General features: G+C 37.6%; 3 protein-coding genes across 3 annotated transcripts; all 3 read right to left on the reverse strand.

The window, feature by feature from the left end:
- Positions 1-5,300: 5,300 nt before the first annotated feature.
- Positions 5,301-8,616, reverse strand: LOC136804400 (uncharacterized). Its single transcript, XM_067061114.1, has 3 exons — positions 8,194-8,616; positions 6,869-8,096; positions 5,301-6,442 (listed from the first exon to the last, which is right to left on the reverse strand). The coding sequence occupies exons 1-3, from the start codon at positions 8,614-8,616 to the stop codon at positions 5,301-5,303; spliced, it is 2,793 nt and encodes a 930-aa protein (XP_066917215.1).
- Positions 8,617-9,105: 489 nt separating this feature from the next.
- Positions 9,106-9,741, reverse strand: LOC136804401 (probable inactive protein kinase DDB_G0270444). Its single transcript, XM_067061115.1, has one exon. The coding sequence runs from the start codon at positions 9,739-9,741 to the stop codon at positions 9,106-9,108; it is 636 nt and encodes a 211-aa protein (XP_066917216.1).
- A 3,786-nt stretch (positions 9,742-13,527) lies between these two features.
- Positions 13,528-19,034, reverse strand: LOC136804402 (uncharacterized). Its single transcript, XM_067061117.1, has 8 exons — positions 18,858-19,034; positions 18,393-18,447; positions 17,603-17,650; positions 16,538-16,629; positions 15,630-16,016; positions 14,692-14,851; positions 14,258-14,349; positions 13,528-13,836 (listed from the first exon to the last, which is right to left on the reverse strand). Exons 1-8 carry the CDS (start codon positions 18,975-18,977, stop codon positions 13,528-13,530), a joined length of 1,263 nt encoding a protein of 420 aa, XP_066917218.1. The 5' UTR covers positions 18,978-19,034.
- Between the last annotated feature and the right edge of the window lie 2 nt (positions 19,035-19,036).

Here is a 19,036-nt window from a genome sequence, read left to right on the forward strand (position 1 = left end):
CGTAGTTGACATGCCCTGTAGCCGCGAAGAGATTGGCCATTTTCGTCACCGCCTGCAGATGCAGCATCCAATTAGAGGTTCGCTCAGCACAAATAAATTCTTTGATAATATCCACGTACTCAATATATTGGATCCACAAGGCTGCTGTGCGCGACATTCCTGAAGCCATTCTGAATAGCGAAACAAACCTCTTTGCTGACGACACCTGTCTTCTCTCTTCCGATTCGAATCTAAATTCACTTGAGACGAAAGTGAATTCTGACTTAATCAGACTCTCCTCTTGGCTTCGTGCCAACAAAATCTCTCTTAATACTACAAAAACTGAGGTTATCCTGTTTAGAAGTAAAAATAAACCTGTACCATATACAATGAATCTCAATCTTGATGGGCATGTCTTGAAATTTTCGAAATGTGTCAAATATCTTGGTCTTTTTCTCGATGAATGTCTAGCGTGGAATTTCCATTTTGATCATTTATCCGCAAAACTTAGAAGGTCAAATGGCATTTTATCCAAACTGCGTCACTTTGTTCCACAGACCATTCTTAAAACTTTATACTATGCTATTTTTCACTCTCATTTGTCATACGCAATAATCGTATGGGGGCAAAGTCTCACTCAAAACTCTAGAATAGGCAAACTTCAAAAAAGATGCGTGCGCATCTTGACTTTTTCAGATTTTAATGCAGAATCTGCTCCTTTTTCATTAACCTGGATATTCCAACTTTGCCACATACTGTAACAAAGTTCAATATCCGACTCGTACATCAAACTCTCACTAATCTTTCTCCTGAAGCTGTTACGAACATTTTAAACTTCAAAACTCTGTCTCATAATCTTACTAGAAATAACGAACTGAAACTTTTGGAGCGCCCAAAAGCCAAAACATTAAACTATGGATTGAAATCGATTAAGTACCAATCTCTTTTAAACTGGAACCAGCTAATATTACATACTAAAATCGATCTACAACCATTATCTGGATATATGATCAAAAAAAAGATAAGCGAGTTCCTTCAAATTGACCTCTTGCATACCAGAAAAATGAAAGTCCATATAGATATAGAAATACTCTAATTTGATTTATTAAACAAAAGATTACTTATATAACTATATTTTTTTTTGTCGATAGTTACGTTGAGTTTTTTTTTTTTTTTTTTTTTTTACTTTGTTATTTGGAATATTGTTACTCTAATAGTTATATCAACCCCACAGAAAAAAAATCTGCGTCCAGGTAGCCATTCCATATGATTAGACGGAAACGTCTATTGGATGGACTCCTGGCCTGCCTCCCCTCCCCTAATTTATACAAACTTAAATATGTAAATTTTTAATGACATGCAGGCGAATAAATAAGTTTTGAATTTGAATTTGAATTTGAATTTGAATTTGAATTTGAATTTGAATTTGAATTTGAATTTGAATTTGAATTTGAATTTGAATTTGAATTTGAATTCTTGCAATACGACTCAACACCTTTTCTCAACTTGTCGAGTGTGTCATCTGTCTGAAGACGCCTGATCTCTTCATCTGTCAGACCAACATCGTTTGCATTGTTGTGCATTACTTCCAGGGGTTTCAGGTCGATCTTTTCATCTTCTACAACAAACTCAATAATATGGCTGACAAGGGCACTTTGCGCAAGAAGATGTGACCGTAGCGCTCTTGAATAGGCCTTACCAGAAAGCATGTGCGGTACTGAATTTTCAGCGTAGACCTCCTCTAACAACTCTTTAAGGTCCGAACCACCCATCATGTTACCAATACTTCCCATAAAGCTCATGAGAGTGTGAAAGCCACCAAGTCTACAAACCATATTGAATTCCTCAGTTCTGATGATTCCAGACGCCTTTTGGTAAAGTGGTTGGTCGAAGGTGATACAGGGTGTTGGTATGTCATGACGCTTTGCTTCGTTGATGACGAAAACTAATGTCGAATGAATGCAGGTTTCATCATTTGGTTCCATGTCGATGATTGGTAAGAATTCTATTGCATCTCGTTTGAATGACTCATCCTGTTTCTTTGTCGCTGTTTGCATGAACCCCGACCAGTTTGAGTTTGATTTTCGGAACAGCCACGATGCTTTCCACAGCAGGTCTAAGCTCATAACAGGAGCTGGTGCTTTAGCAGTAGAAGTGAGTTCCCTGAATGCTCTTAGCTTAACTGTTGATAACCCAGAAACACTGCTGCGAAAGTAAGGTACATTTGATTCTGCAAATCCACTAAACTCTTTATGTTTGATCCTTTTGATGATGTTGGAAGTCGAAGGTTTGTTGGACGCTGCGATTATACCCATACCGTGAAACGTCCCCTTACCAGTAAGTGTTTTTAATGTTGAAATCAGAGTTGTCACTTATCCACTGTTCAAAATCTTTCTTTTCTTCCTGGCGTTGTTCGCGAGCACTTGTAATTGCTGATTCTTTGAAGAGGCGTACCTTGGAAGAAATCGTTAGACCTTTTTAATGAATGACCTCGCGAAAATTGCTGCTGGCTTCGTTTTCAAATGATTACCAAGGTAATCAAACCCTTCGAGAAAGTAATTTCACAAAATCTATTTGGAATCAATTCCTAGGAAACGAAGCAAGCAGGTGAGGACAAAATTTAGCAGATGACAAACATTCTTAAGTAACATTATAATATAGGATCTTGATGTGAAAAATGACACGTATCGAACACAAGAAGGATTAAAATTGATGAAATGTAGAAGAAAATTGAGGAAGAGAATAAGAAATTTTAATTAGAGCTGTCCATCGAAATAACTTCCCGCTAAACATTATTCTAAGGGGTACCTCATCTGATGAAACTGATAGACCGAATTGACTTAGATGATCGACCAGCCATCTTGTCGAGAACGATTTGTCGATATCAACACCAATACCAAATGGAATGGGAGCAATCATTGATCTTGCCTTAATTTTGTGAAATCAATTGGCCGATGGTTGCCCGCTTCAAGGGTGGAGAAACCAAGTGACTCAAAAAGGTAACCAAGCTATCTGGAACCCAAGATTCTGCATACTCGATATCTGCCATTTTGTTAATATCAGGGTATGTGGTTTTGTCAAAGGGCATGACTCTGAGATCGTTCTTGATCATCTTTGCAGCTGCAATGATAAGATCGATGGGGTTTTGTGACTTTGCTTTCTTGAACTCGTTCATGACAAACCAAACGTAGTCTTTAAAACAAATTATATTTGATCTACCTGGTTGTTGGGCAAAGAATAAATGATCTCCATAGTGTTCTTCCAATTTTTGTTTCAAATACTTTCGACAATAGCACTCTGATCCGTCACTCAGTTCTATCGTAACCTCGTGGAGCTCTGTCAATGTATAAGTTTCAAAGTCAGATTGATTTTCCAACCAAACACAGACTTTTTCAAAAATTTTAATCCTCTCAGAATCATTTGGGCGTCCTTTTTTGCTCGAGGTCGTGTTTATACGCTGGATGGTGAATTTCTTCATGCATTTGTCATGGTATATTGCTTCTTCAGCGCATAGATCGTTGCATGTTTGCAGCCGTTGACGGACTTCATTTACCCAATCGTCATCTCTTTCATCACATCGTTTCAAAAGAGTCCCATGAAGTGGAATCGTGCGTACTGGAATGACGGTTGAATAACGTCGATCCACTTGATCGCCACAGATGAAACAACACTTTTTCCAATCAATTATTATTTTCTCATCAAGTGACAAACGTGAACTTTTTCGAACAGAAGCACTTTGTTCTTCATGTGTTGCTTCACTTTTCTTACCACGATCATCGATAAAATCTCTTCTACAATCGCGGTGAACATAGATTTTTCCAATGGGATCCGAAACCAATGCTTGCTCAAAAGTTCTTAAAAAGAAACATTACAAGCACTATGAATAACAAAAAAAAACGTGAAAAATGACTTTGAAAGTACAAAACCAATCTGAATTTTTAAGTTACTTATACTTGCTTTATTTCTAAGTTTACAAGTGGCTTTAATTCTCTTATTTTCCTGCTGTTCTTTTGGCTGCCTAACTTTGATAAAGATATAAAATCACCCACCCAACATGATCTCAAATTCTAGAAGATAAATGTAAGAGAATAACAAATGAAATACTGAAATACCTGTGTAACTCATCTAAACCTCGTTCACTACTTATGCGGACTAAAGAAGTTAATCCTTTTCTCTTTACATTCACAGCTGGGTCTTCTTCACTGAAGCTTTCTTTGCACAAACTACAACTTTGGTTCTCCATCTTTTCTTCTAGTGTATATATTTCAATTAGATTTTCATTTTTATTATTTTTGCTGAAAAATACAAAAGGTAAATATATGGTCATATGTGCCAAATTAATACTTCAGTATTTTTCCAACTATTGGGAGGACCAACTGTTGCAGTTATGAAAAACTTGTCCCATGCCCCAAATGTCAGGGATGAATTAGTATCCCAAAGATATTCATCCAAGGAAGAAGTGTTCCAAATTTCAGCCAATTCGGACAATTTTTGAAGTCTCCAGCCTGCCCCAAAGTCCTCGCCTCGTTCTGGCGAAAAACTCGTCCCCAGGCCCCAAAAATCTAAATTTTTGAAAAATGAAAAAAAGACCCATAAATATTCACTCAAGAAACAAGTGTGCCAAATTTCAGCCAAATCCAACCATTTTTGAAGTCTCCAGGCTGCCCAAAAGTTTTAGCCTCGTTTTGGCGAAAAACTCGTCCCCAGGCCCCAAAAATCAAAATTTTTTGAAAAATTTAAAAAACAACCCCAAATATTTACCCAAAGATTAAGTGTGCCAAATTTCAGCCAAATCCAACCATTTTTGAAATCTCTAGGCTGCCCCAAAGTTTTGAAGTTGAAAAAATTGTATTCTATTTTCCACTATTTTGCATTTTTCACTACTGTGGCTGCCATTATGGATTTGGAGGTGTTCCCAACCTCCTGTAGGTGGCGATTTTTTTTTGGTGATTCCTGACATGTTCCTGGACCTCTGTGCAAAATTTTATCTTTACACCATTTTTTTCCAGGTAGTTATGCAATTCTACCTGATTATTGTGGGTAGACTACATTCTTAGTAAGACACTTCCCATTTTTGTACCCTTGACCATGGGATTTAGAGACAACCAACCTAACACTCTGAAAAGAACGTGTACGTGAGAAAGCAACGTACAATTGGCCGTGAGCAAAGCAAGGTCTTGCAAGTGAGATTCCAACCTTGTCATAGGTCTGTCCTTGACTTTTGTTGATTGTCACAGCATAGGACAGGCGTACTGGAAATTGGACCCTTTTTAGCTGAAATGGAAGATTGGTGCCATTGGGACAAAAAGTTATTCTTGGAATCAAAGTTCCGCCCCAGCGGAAAATCCGGACCGAATCTCTGCATCAATCAGGTTATTTTGTAAACGACAGACTTTCAGACGTGTTCCATTACAAAGGCCGTCCTTTAATGACAAATTTCTCACTAGCGTTATTATAGATCCCTCTTTTAAATTTAGTCTATGCTTTGGCATCCCACTTGGTGTGAGCGAATGGAGAAACTCTAGTGGATAAAGATCAACTTTTTCTTGGGTGTCAACCATCACAGAATCAAAACTAAAGTATGTGCGAACATCACCGCCTAAATATCTTAGAATTTTCTCATTGATCTCCAATGCTTCATTATTAGTTGGCGTCAATATTACTTTAGTTGATTGATCATTGTCGTTTTGGAAATTAAATATATGTGGGACCAAATCGGAGTTCTCGGGTAACACACATTCATCAGGAATTTGGATACATCCTTTAAAAGGATCATCTGGTTTCACCGGGAGTGCGCCGGCACCAAGGCGAAGTAAGAACTCAGAAAATTCTTGTTTCTCAGGCCCTGTCCTCATGTTTGTATGGAGATAGAATGTTCTAACCAATGCCCAGATGTAGCTACTTTTGAGACATGTTTCTACAACCTGTGCCGCAGTGCCTCTCTTAACCACAGGAAGTGTCTGCCGAAAATCGCCGCCCAGCAAAATAACCTTTCCAGCGAAAGCAACATCACTATTACTTATATCTCTCAGCATTCGGTCAATAGCTTCTAAAGCATACTTAGAAATCATAGAAGCTTCATCAAAAATGAAAATGTGCCGGCTTCTCAAAAAGTCAGCATGTTTGCTCGTTGGTTTCACATTACATGAACAACAATCATTGACTGGTACTGGAAGCTTGAATAAATTATGACAAGTCTTACCACCATCGAGTAGAGTAGCTGCAATCCCTGTCCAAGAAGAAGTTGCAACACAGAAGGATCGAGCTCTTGCCTCTTTGATGATGTAATTATGTGTGAATGTTTTCCCTGTACCTCCTGGACCATCCAGAAAAAACACTTTAGAAGTACCAATATCATTCACAGCAAGAGAATCAAGCACAGTGTCAGAAATATTGATTTGCTGAGGATTTAACAGCGGTCTAATCCTGTCTGCCGCCTGCCTATTCTCTTGATCATTAGGTTCTTCATAGAGCAAATCAATATTCAAAGGTTATTCAAATTAAAATCCACCAAGGTTTTACAAGCATCTTCTAAAGTCCTCAGTAGCTCAGCTAAAACCAGCTGTTCATGCAATGCATCGTGATACCTCAAAAAGTCTTCCATCATGTACCCCTTGAATGATTCCCACAATTCATTTGGGTTATTTGGCCCGCCATGAATAAGTATTGTAGAAAAAGTTTTTCTAATCTAGGGTATTGACCCAAATGTTGTCATCCTCCAGAAGACCTCGAGCTAAACAGGCCTCCCTGAAAGATTCAAAGATCTGACCATCATAGGTTCTCAAATCTTCAAAAGACGTAGCTCCTGGAACATGAAGCAATAAAACTCTCAAAAAATATCTTTCTCCTTCCCGGAGGCTGGCACTATACAATCTAGGGATGACTGTACCACGTTGTCTAACTTTCCACTTTGATGTGGCTTTGACGAAAACATAATTGTTTGAAATATCAGGATATAAAATAGTCCTTGCAGTTGGGTCTTCTTGGTTCAATTTAAACCAAGCTGCCAACACGGTGTCCTTGTTTTGTGCTCTCTCTATAGTACCTTCTTCGCCTCCAGGTTGAAAATAAACCCTTTGGAAGTTTCGTAAATGTACAGCAAGCCTTGTGATGATGTGAGTTTGGGTGTGCATGTTGAAGCTAAACAAACGCCAACATGCTTCAGGTGCAGACACATAAAGTGCATCAAGGAAAGTTTTGATTTCATCGTGATCAATTCTTTCAGCGAGTTCAATGTGGGCTGAGTCATGACCCTTATAGATGTACTTGTATAAATACTTAACCGCTTTGATGGAAACACAGGCCTCCAAGTTAATGTGTGCATTGAACCTTTTACTCAGATATGGATTGTATGGTACAACTGATCGGTTGTCAAGATCAAAATTTCGAACACGCACAGTTCGACCATCATCAGGTCGGTAGTAGTGAGGAAAACCATCAACATTAAGGAGCGTACGATCATTGAAACATTTTGGGTAGTTTTTAGAACAACTACCATCCACCATACAAGGACATTGAGGATTGAGGGCTCCACATGGCCCATGAATCATGTTTGTTTTGATTATCTCGTATAGTTCAGGCTCAGTTTCAATATCAGGAATCCTTGCACAAATTAAAGCATCAATGTCATCAGCATTTCTTAGTTTAAACTCAGGAGTGAAACGCAAGAGCATGTGGCAATGTGGCAGGCCTCTTTTCTGAAACTCTATGACATCAACACAATCTTGCTTTATTTCTTTTTTCAAAGCATAAAGCTTACATCGAAAAACACGACAAACTAAATCAGGCCTATCCTTGGTTGTTTGTTGAGGTAACAAATTGTCAGTGATTTCCTTCCACCTCGGATTACAAGTAAAAGTTAGGAAGCAATCAGGTCTACCATACTTTGCAACCACAGCCATTGCATCCAAATAGAGCTGGTGCATTGCTCGAGGGGACCCAAGGAAAGTAGAAGGGAGAACAATAACATTTCCTGCATTCAAGTTCCGCTGGCCAGCAGCATTTTCAAGGTAATCCATAAGGCCACTATACGAATCAGCCCTTAGATTCTTTTGATTAAAACGGATGTACTGTAACCTACACCCCTCAACTCGGGTGTACGCATCTACAAGAAACTGCTGAAAAAAAATAACCAGACAAATGGAGTGCAGAGAATTCTCGACGAATAGCCAATCTATAAGCAAAATGTTCAAGCATAGTCACATGATTTCTAACATTTGTAGCTCGCTCTGCAGCATGACTCATATTCATATCCCAGCCAATATCCCCTCTAGGGTAAATCAAAGGATAAATCATAGGATCTATGTTAGAAGAAGTCAACGGTAATCTTTGAAGAGGCTCGTTGTGTGGGTATACCACAATTACTCGGTTTGCAGGAGGAGCACCGTCCTCCCCTGTGAAAACTATTGAAACCTGTTCATGCAATGGGGCATTATACCTTCTATTGTCGTGACCTTCAACCATTCTCATTGTCACTCGTGATACAGGCCGATTTTCTTGTAGTGCTGATGCGTTCTCCTGCTCCTCAACTACTTTCATATACTTGTAAGATGCAGCAAAAGGATTAACATCGCCAAGAACACTCTGTAAGATAGCCATAATTTCGCGATCACAATTTGCAGCAGATGGGTTCTGCATCCGTAAGTTCAAAGCATTCCCTGCCTCAATGATATAAAGCTGAGCATACTGTGGCCGGTGTGCTTGTTCTGGGAATAGACTACCATATCTATGTGTCCACAATTTGTCCACATATTCTAAAAGTAGGTGGACCCCGACAAGAAGGAGGTGCAATATTGGCAGAAAGAGAAGCGAAATCAAAACAGTTATTGTAGAGTCGAATCTTATCTCTAAACTTCTTAGCTTGGTTTGAAACTCCTGTAAAAAGTTGGTGAAGCTGAGGTGGAAAAGGTCGCAGCGGGGGAAGCGCAACTTTTCCATTCGAGCAACACTTAAAATCATTTTCCCCCTCAAATTTTAATGCCCCACAAAAAGTACAAAGCTGATCAAATTCACCTAAAGAATTTTCCTCAGGAAGGAAGGCAGTACGTGCTATGCCTAAAATACGAGTCCGTCGCTGTTGGGCTCTTTGGTGAGCATTTTGATGCCATCCAGCAGGCCTGTTTGCATTTACATCAGTCCTTCGTTTCCTTTCACGTTGGGTGTTCTGAGACCTTCTTTCATTGGATTCTTCCTCAGTTTCATTTGCACGCTGGACCCGCATTCGTGCAGCATTTCTCTGTTGGCGTGCTTGTGCTTGTTGTTCTGTTTCACGTTGCCTTGGATTTCTGATGGTATTTCCAAGCCTGCTACTTTCACCCTGTCCTCTGCCTCTATATTGACCCCTTGCTCTACTTCTGCCCACACCTCGTCCACTACCTCTGCCCAAACCTTGTCCTCTACCTCTTCGTTCGCCTCGTCCTCTGCCTCTACTTTCACTTCGTCCTCTGTCTCTACCTTCACTTCGTCCTCTGCCTCTACCTTCACCTCGTCCTCTGCCTCTACCTTCACTTCTTCGTCTGCCCACACCTCGTACTGTGCCTCTCCTTTCAACTCTTCCTCGTCCTCTACCTCTACCCTCACTTCGTCCTCTGCCTCTACCTTCACCTCGTCCTCTGCCTCTACCTTCACCTCGTTCTCTGCCCACACCTCGTCCTCTGCCCACACCTCGTCCTCTGCCTCTACCTTCACCTCTGCCCACACCTCGTACTGCGCCTCTTCTTTCAACTCTTCCTCGGGCTCTACCTCTTGGCGGCAAATTATCATTCAAAGGAGCCAAATTCTCGCTACCGTCTAAGTTCTGCATCATGATCAAAATAAATTGGCAACAATCAATTTTAAACAATTCTTAAAAAACATCAAGTTCAAAGGTCAGTGGCAGAAGCAATGATGGAATTTGCATGGCGATACCAAACCAAAGGATACAAACGGTGAAAGATAATAGATAAATTGAAGCACGACTAATGCATAAAAATTTATGATTCAGTTTAATTTAAGAATTACTGACTCAAAAATATATTCTATAAAATAAATATAAACAGCTTTCATTGTATTGGTAAAAAAAGAGAAATATGGGTAGATTAAAAGTTAAATTCCAGAAAGCAAACCGATCTTAAAAGCTAAAATAAGGCACCACTAAACCTCTCAGAGTCAGGAATAAAGTAAATGGAAAGATTAATTATTGAGTTGTTTAGGTTGAAAGGTAATTCTGGATCACCGTACAACAAAAGGTTGAAGATCTTAGAAGGGCTTAGTGGATAAATATAACCCATAGTAGGTGTACAAGTGTTGAGAAGACCGTGTCGATTTGTTAGTAGTAGGTCAAGTGTGTTTTCTAAGCGTGTTGGAAAGTCTACCAGCTGCTTCGATGCACATGTCTCAAAAGTTTCTAGAAAGTTTTCATTCAGTGCCTTTAGATATTGATGGATTGTGATGCTTCTGTTTAAAGTATCAATATCTGGAAAGTTAAAGTCTCCTCCTATCCATATGGGATTGTTCTTGTAGTTTTTACATCATTTGCTTGATTTCTGATATCAATTGATTATTTTGGATGTCTGTGTTGTACATTGAGCGGTAACAAGAGTTTTTTGTACTTTCAAGCAAACAATTTCTGCGGTTTCGTGTTTTATTTCATCAATAATTAGTTCCTCTTTATAATTTATGATCACACCAACTTTGCCGTCAGGTTGGTCTGTATATTTATCAGGCACTCGGATGTTTCTTTTCTCATCGGTGCGATTCTGAGCCCATTAGAATATCAATTTCGTGGTTATGGAAGTTTTCGAGGTCTGTGCTATTTCCTTTTTGGTTTGCGAAGGGCGTACGGGTTTCTCGGGGTGATCAGTGCTCTTAATAATTTGGTCGTCTTCCTTTGTTACGTAATCATGATAGTGGAGTCCAATTTCTTTGTGGGGTTTACGGCAACAAACCCACTGTATCACACTGATTTTAGACCCAAGGGCGAACGCATGGACAACTTTCAATGCAAAGGATTCTCGGCTTGGGAATTTTTCCAGGTTTGCTCTTGAACAAGATACACTTGCCGTTGAGCTCGGTTATCTAGTGTTTGAGATTGAAAGCGGTCGTTGGGATCCATTTCTAAATTTTGTTTGATACCTTGGAAGTTGCAAACTACAAGAGTCAATCTTTCTGCTGTTTTTGTTCTTACATGTGGTTTGCTGTTGTTTGGTGTTTTGAAAGTATCCAATGTTGTGTTCGAACTGTTGGAATCACTCTGAAAATCACAATTTTGACATGTCCATGGTATTGACTTATCATTTACAAAGTTATTGAATGTGTCAATGCTCATGTCCAAGCATTCACGTTGATACCACATGTTGTTATTATTATAATGTAACTGTAAGTTCTAGGCGCACGAGGGCCTCTGGAACTGATCGTGATTATACAACGTATTTTACAATTGTCTTGTGTTGAATCTTTTCGGGTGTTTACTCCATGCAGTGTTGAGTCTTTCTTTGAAGACTTCGACTGTCTTTGCTTCAGCGACATCTTTTGGCAATTTATTCCAGGTTGGTATAGTTCGATAAAAGAAGGAATTCGTTTGTACACCACGGAGTCCATCGCTTCCAAAGTTTGGAATCATCTCAAAGTTGTGCCTTCTGTTTGGTCGCGTTCGACGGGCTATCTTGTTTGGGATGGTATCTTTTTCGTAATAGTTGATGTGCTTGTAAAGTTGGACCATGTCTTCTAAACTCGAGCGTAGGATGATCTAATTCACGCAATCGTTCTTCATAAGACATATTACGACATTTTTGAACAAGTTTTGTTGCCCGTCTTTGTACTCCTTCAATCAGATTTACGTGTTTACGTAGAAACGGAGACCATACTGACTGAGCGTACTCCAGATGCGGGCGAACAAACGTACAATACACTCACTGTAAAAACTCCATTTTGTTTTAAGTAAAAAAAAATTATTATTAGTAATAATTTACTTGAATCAATTTGTCCGTATAGTAATGATAACTTACTTATTTTTAGTATCATTTTAATAGAATTGTAAACTTGTAATTAGTATTTTATTACTTATTTTAAAACCTGTAACAAGTATTTAATTACTTGAAATTAAAAAGAAAAGTATGAATGGAACACAATTGGTGTTTGCTGTCTCTTTTTTACATACTTCAAAAATGAGGCATTTTTAAATTAATGCCACTTAATAACAAAAAATGTTTACCTCTTTATATACAAATAAAAATGGGGCAATTAAAAACTTATGCTACTTAAAAAACAAATGTTCATCACTTGAAAAAGGGAAACTTTTCGAAGAAATGCTGCAAAAATTCACATCCAATCAGTTCGTTCACAATTCTGTTGATGTTCTGGGCAAAGTTTTGTTGACTTTATGTTCAGAATAAAACAAAAACAATTACGAGCGCTTGAAAGGACACAATAAAAAAAAAACAAATGTTCATCACTTGAAAAAGGGAAACTTTTCGAAGAAATGCTGCAAAAATTCACATCCAATCAGTTCGTTCACAATTCTCTTGATGTTCTGGGCAAAGTTTTGTTGACTTTATGTTCAGAATAAAACAAAAACAATTACGAGTACTTGAAAGGACAGAATATCAAAATAACATTTTATGCATTTTGAACATTGATTTCAACAAGCAAGATTTCAAAACTTGTTTTGAGACTGTGGAGAAAATCAAGCCCACAAAAAGCGAAAGTTACATGAAATTACTGAAACACGACTCTCTGGCCTCTTTCCTCAATAGAAACAAAAGTGTGTCTGTAAAAGATTACAAGTTGATCCTTCACTTCACAAAGGAGCTCTTAAAACAAGAGTGGTTAAATATATACGATCCTACAGTTAAAAGTGTGTGTAAATATTATATCCTATGGTTAAAAACATTATCCTACAGTTAAAAACATATCCTATGGTTAAAAACATATCCTACGGTTAAAAATATATCCTATGGTTAAAAACATATCCTACGGTTAAAAATATGTATGTTTAAAAATATAAAATGTGTACCCATTTTTGGTTGAGCAACCTGTCAAAAATTTGTGGATGTACACATCTTTTTTGGATTTTTTTCTAAGGATTTTAGGATTTCAGCCCAAAAGTTGGTTATGGATTACAAACCAAAAGCACTTGGCGATTTTAAAAATTTCAATTTTTACCACATTTTATGCCTAAATTACCTCGAATTTGGTATAAAAAATACCTCCATCTCACATTTTGATGTCAAATGATGCCGAAAATGCCTCTTTTTTAGGCATTTTTTGTTGCGTGCTCAGTTGATAATCAGTTTCTTATTTTTTGGCTATGTATTTTCAGAGCCTTAGCAACTCGGTTGCTTATTAAAAAATGTGTATCATGTTTCGTAAGATTTCCAGACCAAGGAAAAATACACTATTTACATTAAAATATCCAATAATACTTTTAAAAACGACAATGAAGAATGTCTGTTATGGAAGAATCCAACCCATCCTTCATTAGTTCTAAAGCATTGTTGGTAAAAAACAATGAATAAAAACAGAAAAAAATGTCAAGCTAAATACTAACAAAAAGAAAAACAATGTTAATAGTTAAGCATCAAGAATATAATCTTGGAAACATTTCCAGTGTTCATTAGCTTGATTTAAGATCGAGGCTGGCGCTTGAAAATCCTCGAACAACAAGAATTGTAAAATGGTCAAGCACAGCTCCAATTCTTGAGGATAATCTACGTTCAGCATATAGAACGTGACAACCAGCGCTACAATCGCCCTTGAAATATTTTCTTCAGTGAATACAATTGTCTTGTGCACGAGGAGATGAGCTTTACTATTATCGACTACTAAAATCGGATGACTCGACTGCAGTTTACCAACTACTTTTTCGGGGTCTTCGTGATTCTACAAATGGAAGAGATTGAAAACATTTTACTTTAATCGGATTTATTTTCGCCATTTTCGCGAAAATAAAACTCGCGAAATCGTTTGGGATAGCCTCATTCATGCCATTTGAAATCGCATTTTCGGCGGAGAAACCACCATCCATTTTTATGACCTTTTTGACCCAAATGTTAATATAAAAAAAGTCGTCTAGCACGTCTGTGCAGACAAAGAACATGGTCGCTTTTACAAAACAGAAAAAATCTGCAACCAGGACCTGTAAGAATCCTGATTTTTGAAAAGCTAATGTATAGAGTCGAACCTAGAGAGGGTACGATTTAATTTTGGACACTTTGGTACAAATTGACAATCTCAAGCTAGAATCACAAGAACAAAAATTTTCTGAAAATTTCAGTAAGGAAAAGCATAAGCTGATGCTTACCTCAATTTCAATGATGAGCTTTTTCTTGACGACTCTCTTCGAAACTGTGAAGATCGTTGGGAGATAGGTCAACATGTGAAGGAGTTTACCATCTAAATAAGAATAAAAAACATCGATTTGCACATATACAATAACGCGCAGAGGAGTTTCCATCTCTCTTGAAAATCCTCCATTAGAAAAGATGTTCCCCACTCACAAAATGGTTTGCTTCCCGAAAATTAGGGTTGCCTATTTTGCACTAAGGTCAGAGCCCTAAAGAAGTGTGCATCCGTTTCACAATGGTTTCGAGAAAAGTTAAAACCACATGGGAATAACAAAGGATTTTAAGGAAAGACTCCAATGGGTGTTTTACTATCTGTGAGAGAGTATCAAAGTAAACTCAGAGGTCCAAAATTCGTCTCAAATAAAAAAGAAAATAAAATAAAAAAATATACCACTTGAACACTGCTTTGGTGGTTTGATAGCACGTTTGCTCATCCCAAAGTAAATGATGTTGTCCAAATGTTGTTGGAGTCTCTGCGTACATACATTCATGTATCCATCCTCGGTTAAAAATTCTTTCGTTTTGTTTATTTTTCCGACTTCATTCACGATCTGCGAAGGAAAAAAAGTTAAAAAAATTAAAGTTTAATCCCAAAAATTCATGTCGGAAAAACTTGCACCAATTACCTAACTTGCTGAAATACAAACGTGCTGAAAAAGAATTAGGCAAATTTCAAGCGAATTTCATTGGGTCCCAGGGGGTTGGATCACAGATTTATAAAGCCAGAAGGGCTAGATGTGCAACTATAAGCTTTCTCCAGCAAAAAAAGTGAAGCACGACTTTGGCGCCAAAACTATTTTCTCCGAATGATAGATTGAAAAATATATTTTAATTGTTTCGAAGAACGAAGCGTTTTGGGTTTCTCAGAGATTCTCTCTGAGAACGCTCGCGCAATCCTCCACACAGTGATTCTAGTCACGTGACCTTGGTAGGAAATCCTAAATATTTGCTTCACTTTTCTTACAAGGCCGCGGATCTAGCCCTTCGGGCTTTAAAAACTCATTGGATTGGCTGCCCCCTTGAGAATTCTGGAAATTCCTCCCCTACCTAGAGATTTTCCATTGCATCTGATTTTTACCCCTTGATTTTCAAAAAGACCTTTGTTCATCCTTTTGGCATTTTTTCAAAACACCACTCTTTAGAGGAGGGGGACACTATTTAATTTACAACTGGCTCTATACTATTTCAAAATCGAGGTTAGTTCAAAAAATAACATAACAATGCTCAAAGCACTAGGCAAAAAATATAGACACTCTAAAACGAAATTAGTTCATCACCACATTCACTATTATTATAAAGAAAATTTTGTTGTACGTGGAAAGACCATACATCAATAGGATATTTGAATGCTGGATATTCTTGGATGAACTCAGCTACGATGTTGGCTGGTGATTTCTTTGTAGAAGCCTTTAGAGATTCTAAAAAATATCTCCTCCCCTCAAAAGTTTTGTTTAGATATAGACATATTGCCTTGGGATTTCCATTTTTCTTGTTACACTCCTTGCGTAACAGACCTTTGAATCTCTCAAAGGCAATATTTTTGGCTGAAGTTTTAGGAACATCATCTGTAACATCATTAGGAACATCATCTGTAACATCATCTGTAACATCATCTGCAACATCATCTGTAAAAACTTCTTTTTGAGATTCAGGAACTTCCATATTCAATCTGGACTCGTCTTGATTCTTAGGTGGATCAAAAACGAGAACAACATGCTTTATTAAGTATTGATTGAAAATTTAAACACACATGTACAAAAATTTAAAAACGATTATAATGTGAAAGTGAGGCCCATGATCATGATGGGATAAATTTTTGGTCCAAAAACGCCCAGGAAAAACAATCAAATTATGGTTCATGGTTCAATATAAATTCCACATTAATTTTAATTCTCGCAATAATTTATTCCTGCAAGGTAGGTTATTAGTCCTAGTGATGGCTAGGATGACCATTTTTTTTAAATGGCTGGAATTTAAAAACGATTATAATGTGAAAGTGAGGCCCATGATCATGATGGGATAAATTTTTGGTCCAAAAACGCCCAGGAAAAACAATCAAATTATGGTTCATGGTTCAATATAAATTCCACATTAATTTTAATTCTCGCAATAATTTATTCCTGCAAGGTAGGTTATTAGTCCTAGTGATGGCTAAAATGAACAAAAAATTCCAGTGAACAAAAATTCCAGCCAAAATTCCATATGTGATCATCAAAGGACATACAAATACCCTCAACAAATCTTAACTTTTTTGAATTGGAAGCATTGGCGTCTTCGAGCTTCTTTTTTTTCCTCTTTTTTTTCTCATTCGAGGTCCCAATGGCATTTGCTATAAAAATTCAAGTTGAAAATTCTGAATCAATTTCCAGTAAAAACGATCAAATAAGAGCTCATTCGCACAGTGGCGTAACCGAAAAAAAATTCTTGGTAAAAAAGGTCAAACTTTTCCATTGAGTGTAGAGATATCTGCATTATTTGTGACCGTTTTCTGGCTATCTTTGACCTTTTTTAAGGCCTCTTTTCTGTTGTTTGACCTATTTATACCAAAATTTTCACCTGTGGCGCCTAAATTACACAGAAAACCCCTTCTAAGTACCTTTATTTGACCTTTACAGAGCTAGGCTGTTTGAACATTTTCAGAGCAAATATTTACGTCTGCGGCGCTATCTTTGTAGTAGAAACTTTCACCAAAACTGACCCCTCAAAAAAGGTCAAATTTTCGAAATCTTGCCCCCTAACTGAAAATACGTGGCTACGCCTCTATCGCAATAATAAATTCCGCAAAGCTTAAAATTTTTGGGATGTCATTCGCAATAATTAATTCTGCACAAATGCTCAGAAGTTTGTCATCTCTACTGAACTTATACCTTCTGCCGTCTGCTCCTACCTGTCAATAATTCTAACCATGTTAGTTCTGTGAGATGTACTACTTTAATCGGAATAATTTTCGCGAAAATAAAACTCGCGAAATTGTTTGGGATAGCTCGTTCGCGAAATTAAATCCGCGCAAAATTTTTAAAATCACATTTTTGGCAGAAAAACCAGTCAAAGATTTCTATTGCTTGCAAAAAACTAGCCATTTTCACCTGTCTTTTAGGCTCATTTGTGAAATTAAATCCACGCGAATTTTTTCGAATTGCTGATTCGCAAAAATAAATCCAAAAAATTTCGCGAATTTTTGACCTCGTGAAATTTAATCTCGCGAAAATTAATCAGATTAAAGTAATTTCAAGGATGTTAGTTAAACCCAAAAATCAGTTCCCTTTTAAAGGAATTATGAAAGAAAACAAAAAATTTATTACCTGCAACTTTCCTTCTTCTCTTTTCTTCGTTTGCGGCTTCATTAACAGCTAAAAAGTTATTACAGACTGTGTTAGGCAACAATTACCTTTCCAAAAAAATTAGCTAATCTTCTGTGGTTAATTGTAGGGGGGGGGTCATTTTGCAATTTTTCAACCCAAAATAACCTTATTATTCCCCCTCCCATTTTATGACTTCTTTGGCAAAAAGGGCAAAACCATTGAGTTTAAAGCCCCGAAGGGGCTAGAGGAGAAACTTCTGGATGGGAAATGAAGCCACTATTTCCCATCCACAGACCCGCGTCCAATCAAAAACGTCTGTACAAATCCCGCAATTCCGTACGATTTAACATTTTTAAGGTTTCAACTTTACTTGCCTATGCGGGATTAAAGATTCACTTCTAGCCCCTTCGGGGCTTTAAATTCAATGGGCAAAACCTTCATTTTCCTAGGTGTTTTTGCTAAAATCACCCTATTTGACCCCCCCATTTTATGGATTTTTCTTGGAGTGTCGACCCCCCTCCTTATTAGACCCCTCCCTACAATTAGACACAGAAGAGTACATTTTTCAATGAATAAGTAAATTGTGTGTGTAAATGGAGTAAAAAACAAAGTGTCGAGGAGAAAGTATTGCAATAGGGACAAATTTTATGTTAAAATGAAAAATCTGGTCCTCCAGGAAAAAGATTTCACCCATTTTTGAAACCCCCACATTTTTTCTTTTCCCCCCTTTTTGGCAAAAACTGTATTACTGAAACAGACTGAAAATGTCACTCATAAAGAAATTGAATACCTTTGCAACACGGATCATTGTAGACTCGTCTGATTAGTTTGTCAAGAAACTCTTCCTAAAAGAATGAAATGAACATAATTTTCTACTTCAGGAAAAATCACTCATGTATTTGACATTTTATGTGCATTCCTGTACTAAGTGCAAAAGTTTTTATGTGTCATAGAAGGAGCGTGCCGGCGCACTGGAAATTTCCGGTGTTTTCCGGGGCGCCAAATTTAACTGCACTGCACCTACACCGGAACCGGAATTTTTTGAGCACGCTAAAATTCGGTGCACGAATTTACGCAAAATTTGCACTGGAAATTTCCGGTGCGCCGGCACCCTCCTGACATATAGATTGAGAGATGCTATTGGAATAGATTGTTACGTTTGAATTATAATGCACAGAGAAATGCTGGCAGTTTCATTGAATTAGTTACTAAGTCAGATAAAATTACAAAAATATCTTATTTGAACCTAACTTACATGTGACTCAAGGGCATCCAACAAGGATGGAAATGTTAGTGTCAAAGCCTTCGCCATTTCTGTTAATTCCTCACAGGTAGGCGTTCTCAAATGATTTTCAACCGTCAACTTGGTTTGCATGTTGGTTATCGTCGTGCGGACAAGCCTATCTACCTGGACTTTGTTAAGGCCACCTGCCT

The sequence above is a fragment of the Clytia hemisphaerica genome, unplaced genomic scaffold (genome assembly GCF_902728285.1).
Source record: "Clytia hemisphaerica strain Z4C2 unplaced genomic scaffold, Clytia hemisphaerica genome assembly, whole genome shotgun sequence".
Classification (NCBI taxonomy): Eukaryota; Metazoa; Cnidaria; class Hydrozoa; order Leptothecata; family Clytiidae; genus Clytia; species Clytia hemisphaerica.